Source organism: Alligator sinensis, unplaced genomic scaffold (assembly GCF_000455745.1).
Source record: "Alligator sinensis unplaced genomic scaffold, ASM45574v1 scaffold1300_1, whole genome shotgun sequence".
NCBI classification, from domain to species: domain Eukaryota; kingdom Metazoa; phylum Chordata; order Crocodylia; family Alligatoridae; genus Alligator; species Alligator sinensis.
Genome location: NW_005843162.1, coordinates 105374 through 111219, shown reverse-complemented (window position 1 = coordinate 111219; position 5846 = coordinate 105374). Strand labels below are relative to the sequence as shown.

The 5846-nt window shown below is 46.7% G+C and overlaps 1 protein-coding gene across 1 annotated transcript in view; it reads left to right on the top strand.

Moving 5' to 3' along the window:
• LOC102367917 (olfactory receptor 11H6-like) overlaps positions 1 to 5846 on the top strand; it is a 10633-nt gene extending 4787 nt beyond the window's left edge. The window contains exons 2-3 of the mRNA XM_006037697.3: positions 4090 to 4201; positions 4896 to 5846. Coding sequence (XP_006037759.2) covers positions 4172 to 4201; positions 4896 to 5846 — 981 coding nt within the window. The 5' untranslated portion in view covers positions 4090 to 4171. The remainder of the gene's footprint in view (positions 1 to 4089; positions 4202 to 4895) is intronic.

Sequence of the window (5846 nt, the reverse complement as noted above, 5' to 3'; positions counted from 1 at the left end):
AAAGAGTGATTTCAATACAAAAGGTGGGAAAGGAGGAGGGAGAGGAAGGGCTGGGGAAGGTGGGAGGGGGATAATGCAGGGAGATGGATACAAGCAAAGAACCCACAGGGACAAAGGGGCCATAAAAGCTAGTCCAGATAATGGAATAAGAGTCTGTAGTCCCTGTTTAAACCATGCTGTCCAGTCTGCAGATAATTTGCAATTATAGTTGGGTAGTTAAAAACCTGTAGGGGTAGAGACTCCACAACCTCTTAGGGTAGCCTGTTCCAGTAGTTAAGACCCGGGTAGACAAAACCTTGGCTGTGGTGATCTAGTTGGGGCTAGTCCTGCTTGAGTAGGGGATTGGATTAAATGACCTCCTGAGGTCCCTTCCAAGCCTAATTTTCTTTGATTCTACTGTGCCACACATTACTTAGTACTTCCTTTTGTTGTTTAATTGTCTTATGCTTGACATTGCAGATTTCTGTGCTCAGTAAACTCTTTTTTTAGAGAACAGACTATTCTTGTCCAAGCCATTATCATGACTCCAGTGCCACCATGTAAAGTTTAATACTGTATTAAGTCCAGTATCAGGAGCTGTCTGTAAGCCAAGACAGGTTTGTCCCCAGAGGCTAACTTAAGATGGTGATCCTTTTCCAGGAGGGATTAGAAATCATTAATTATGTGTCTAAAGTGTTGATGCCCTGCCTGGCCCTCTTCCCACTATCGTGCTTGTGGCAGGGCCCCTTTGGATGCCAGCCACTTTCAGGCAGCAACCAGGTGCCTGATGATGGCAGCTGTTTTGAAAGCATGGGATATAAAGGCTGCAGTTTGCTGTTGCCAGTCTAGGCAGAAACATCACCTGGCTGAGCTGCAGCAGGAACATCTGGAAGGTAAGAGCAGGAGGCTCGTTGCTCCTGGGCATGACCTAAAACTGCACCCTGCCAGGGAAGGATGGCCTGGTGGGGCTTCTGGTGGCACAGGAGCCCCCAGGAAATGCCAGGCCAGTTACCTCCTCAGTAGAAGGTGAGGAGGGGCACCTTAACCCCAGCCCCCATCTTCGGGTGGGCTTTGGAAGCAGCTCTGGGAGTAGTGGGGCCAGGTACAGCAAGCAGAGCACCACCTGAGCCCAGCAGGGATGTGAGATCCCAGAGACCCGAGAGCGGGTAACGTGGAGAGCACAGAGCATGGCTCTGCACAGAGTAGGGTTGAATGGACGTTGGCCTGAAGGGCAATCCCAGGGGCACTGGGATTGAGTAGGGCTGAACTGGGAGTAAGCCTGAAGGGCAATGCAAGCGCCAGCCCTGTGAGTAGTTTCTCATGAAGATGAGAAGACCCCAGGGTGGGGTGTGGTGCAGAGGCCGTAGAGGGAGTGTAGTAGGAACCTCATGTGCGGGTAAGAGACCAAGGCATGGTCATGGATGTCTGAGGCCATAGTTTGGGCCAGAAGCCGAGTAAAGGGTTCAGCCAGAGAGTTAGGGGTGAGTCCTGACCCCAGTAATTCCTCCGCCGCAAGGAAGCTGAGAGTGTGCTTGCCCTTAAGGTCTTTCTTTCGTCCCAATGACCTCCTGCTCCAGAGAGGGAGGGAGAGTCCCTGTGAGACCCTTGAGCACCAGTCATGGTGTAGGCTATGGTTACATCATGTGGATCCCATCTGCAAGGCATGGGCTGCGGGGTAGGGAAGGTTGGAGCTGCAGATAGCACCCTCTGGCATCAGGGCAATGAATGGGCAGTTTACCACCAGTTGATGGAAACAACAAAGCCGTAGCAGGCGAGACTGGGCAGACTGCCCCATAGAGACAGGTGGGTGGCCCAGCGTGAGACACGGCCCCGAGCATGCCCCCTGTCACAGTGCTACTGCTTGTATCTCACTTTTACCAGCTGGTCTCTAAAAGATCAGCACAAATATAATGGACAGAGTTCCAGCTCAACTGTAGATGGCATTGGAGTCACACATATACAGTGAGTGTCACCGTGCCGCTTCTCTTTGCTGCCCAGCCACCATGGTTTCAGTATCCTCTGGTGCTGAAACACTGCCTTTGCCCTTGTGCCAAAAACCTGGTGAACCTCCAGTTCCATGGGCTGGACAAAATGGCTCCCTGAGCTGGATCTGGCCCACAGGCCGTAGGTTAACAAGCCATGTCACACAAGGTCCTTTTTGGCCTTCAAAATGTTCTGAGGGACCCGCAGTTCAGATCCTCAAGAGAAGTGCTAGACAGACTTTGGTAAGAGGTTGAGCACTTTCTGTTGAACCAGATGACACAACAAAGAGGAGAACAAAGACTTCACAGTTCACCCATTGCACTGTGAGGGATAAGGTGATCTCGTAAGGATGTTGATTAGATGGAAAAATTAACCAGCCTTGAGAGAGTTACCCTACCTCCCTCTGGGGCCCCTATGTTGAGTGAAAACAAAGCCAGCATTTTTCAGACAGTACAGGTTTTGATTTTTTTGTCAGACATTGCATCGTTCATAGGAAATGACATTTCACCCAAGTGCTCCTGAGAGGTGACCGAATGCTGTCTGAACGGAGGCTTAGGATGGAGACTGCTGGATAAGAGCACTGTGCATTTCTGAGTTGCTTCCTTAAGCCTACAAAGGGTGAGGGAGCTGAACAACTGGTGGGAGGATGCCAATTTAAGTATGCAAAAGATTTGCTCTTTTAGCTTTCGAATAGAACCTGAAAGTCGGTGAGATAAGCCATTGCATTAGTGAGGTGACTGGTTTAACAAGACCATTTTAACAAACCAGCATCACAGGTGGCTGTTTTAACAACAATGACGTTTATCAACCTAACGACTTATTCAGACCCACAGGTTAAATGTAATATTCTAACAGGCATAAGACTTAGTCCTTTCTATAATGTATTAATCACATTGACATGCATAGAGGAATTGGATAAAGACCGCACTTAAATAGCTAAGTATTTTAAATCTGTAATTAATCCTGGACATGAATACAACGTGTATGTTGCTAATTTTTTACATGGAATCTAGATGTCCGTGGGTGCATCTATATGAGACGCTTAATGTGCAGTAGCCTAACAACACTGCGCAGTAGCATGCCTGGTAAAAACCATGCTAATACACTACGGCTACTGAACAGTAAGTGTCTCTAAAAAACCATACGCCGGCACTACTGCGCAGTAGCTGTAGTTACTCTGCATTTAGTTAATACTTCATTAAACAAATAATAAACTAAGTGCGCAATAACTACTGCACATTTATGAATGTGTAGATGTGCTCCATATGATATATAATTCTTAATTTAGTATTTCCATAACAAAATTGATCTCTATAATTAACATATAGAGATTTTAATTATTTTAATCATGGTGTACATGTAAGAAGTCTAGTCAGATACCTGATGAATCCATTTGTGGCTTACAAACCCAATTTGAGAGGAACACAGCTTGTTACAAGATTCACAGATCCATGTGTTGCCTGAGTTGATCCTACCCAGGACCAAGGATTGATATAATAACATTATAAATGTAACATATTTACACATCAGGAATCACTACAATCCTTACTAAATTAAGACAATAATTTTAATGAGTATCAAATCTAGAATTTAAAATGGCAAGTTAATATTAATGTAACAAATCATGCAAAGCTAGAGGCACACTGTTTAGTATTGAATCAATCTTTTAAAAATTAGGAAAAATATGGTTATAGTTCTTCATATTGCATTATTTTCACTCAACTCTACATAATATGAGATCATTATTTTTGAAAAAGAAAATAGGGGCTGATATCATGTGTAGTCTGGAATGTATTGGAATTAAAAGTATGAGAGGATATCACAATCATTATTGGCTCAGTGCTTCCATAACAATAGGGATAGACAGCATAATCACATGTAGGCATTAATATAACACATACTTGTTAGTTCTAAACTTTAAGTCCTGATAATTGTGTAATCTGACTTGCCATGAAGACTGTCTGGGTCAGGGACTACCTGTTTTGGGTCTGCACAGTGTGCAGCAGAATGGGACCTGCCCAGGGCTCCCGAGTGTTTCTGAGTGACTAATGAAGAATAGCAATGATCATCCATTGACTTTGTAAGTTCATTTCACTTCTAATAAATCATCCTTTGATTCACTCACAGCCAGGAATCGAGAGAGGCAAATCCAGGAACCTGGACTAACAGATTTTCCTTCTACATGTGAGTGTCTTCTCATCCTTGATTGATGCCATCCCTGGATGTGTCTGAACAGAAGGTGAGGAGATTTGAAATGTCTCTTTGATCTAGCTCAATTTTGCCCCATGGTCTCCTAGGGAGAAATATTGTGGGTATAGTACTCAAAGGCATGTAGGTGGTTTTGAAGTCTGAATCCCATTTTAAAAAAGGAAGTCTTGGCCAGATTAAAAAACCGGCTTAGGCACCATGTGGAGAGGCACCTGTGGAGAGTCTCACAGACACCTGACTGGTTGAGAAATAGTTGAAACTCCCAGTCTTAGTTCTGGTTTGCTGAGAAGGGGTTCTTCTAGGCTGGCCCTCAAAGGCAGGTCCAGGTGTGGGAGAGCCAGGCTGTCCAGCCAGGGCGTCAGTGCAGTGGCTTTTCCCAGCAGGGTAGGTGTCCACCAAAAGCTAAACGAACCTGTGCTGAGTGGATCAGCCATCCTAGGTGGATGTGAGACTGTTACTTGTGCAAGCTACCAACAGACTCGTGCACATTCATGTCTATATGCACACACGGTTTGACTGCTGCTCCCAGCTTCAGTGATGGGCTGTGTTCAGAGTGCCACTGCTGGTCCATCGCATTCTCCATTGCAAATACCACTGTGCCTTCAGATGCGGTGATTATAGCATGAGGAGTCCTATTTCCAGTGTCTCCCAGCTCTCGCCCACTAGATCCTTCTTGCTTTCTGGGGCCAGGAATACCAGGGGTCCTGTTTGTCCTTTTCTTCCAGATCCAGGTCTCCACAATGAATCCAGAAAATGCCACCAAGCCTGTGACTGAGTTCATCTTGTTGGGTTTCCCTTCCCTGGAGCAGAAGAACCGCATCCTCCTATGCATTCTTCTCTCCTTAGCCTATACTGTGACGCTGGCAGGCAACTTGTGCATCGTATGGGCTGTTGTGCGAGACCCCCGCCTCAACTGCCTGCCCATGTATGTCCTGCTGGGGAACTTCTCTTTCCTGGAGACCTGCTATGTCACCGCCACAGTGCCACGGATGATCTCAGACCTGGCAACCCCCCAGGGAGATGTCATTTCCTTTCAAGGCTGCTTCCTTCAGTTCTACTTCTTCTTCTCCATGGGGGCTGCTGAGTGCTTCTCCCTTGCAGCCATGGCTTTAGATAGGTACCTGGCGATCTGTCATCCCCTGCACTACTCCAGCTTTATGTCCCAGCAGCCCTGCCTTGTTCTGGTGGCCTCTTGCTGGTTCCTGGGCTTCCTCTGGTTCATAGTCCCTATTGTCTTCATCTCCAAAGTCCCTTTTTGTGGCCCCAATATTCTGGATCATTTCATGTGTGACCCTGTGCTATTGTTAGCTACTTTCTGCATCCCAGCTCCCCGCACTAAACTTTCTTGCTACGTCCTGTGTTGCCTCCTTATCTTCACCACTTTCCTCTTCATCCTGACCTCCTATGTGATGGTCCTTAGGGCAGCATTTAGGCTGCCAGAGGGGTCTGGTAGACGCAAGGCTTTCTCCACCTGCACCTCACACCTGGCCGTGGTGGGTCTCTTCTACACCTCTGTTATGGCGACCTACATCATTCCGTCAGCCCCTGGGAGCAATGGGAAGGTGGTGACACTTTTCTATGTGCTGGTAACTCCATTGCTTAACCCACTGATCTACAGTTTGAGAAACAGGGAGATGAAGGAAGCATTGAGGCGGACACTACTGGGGAAGAGGTAA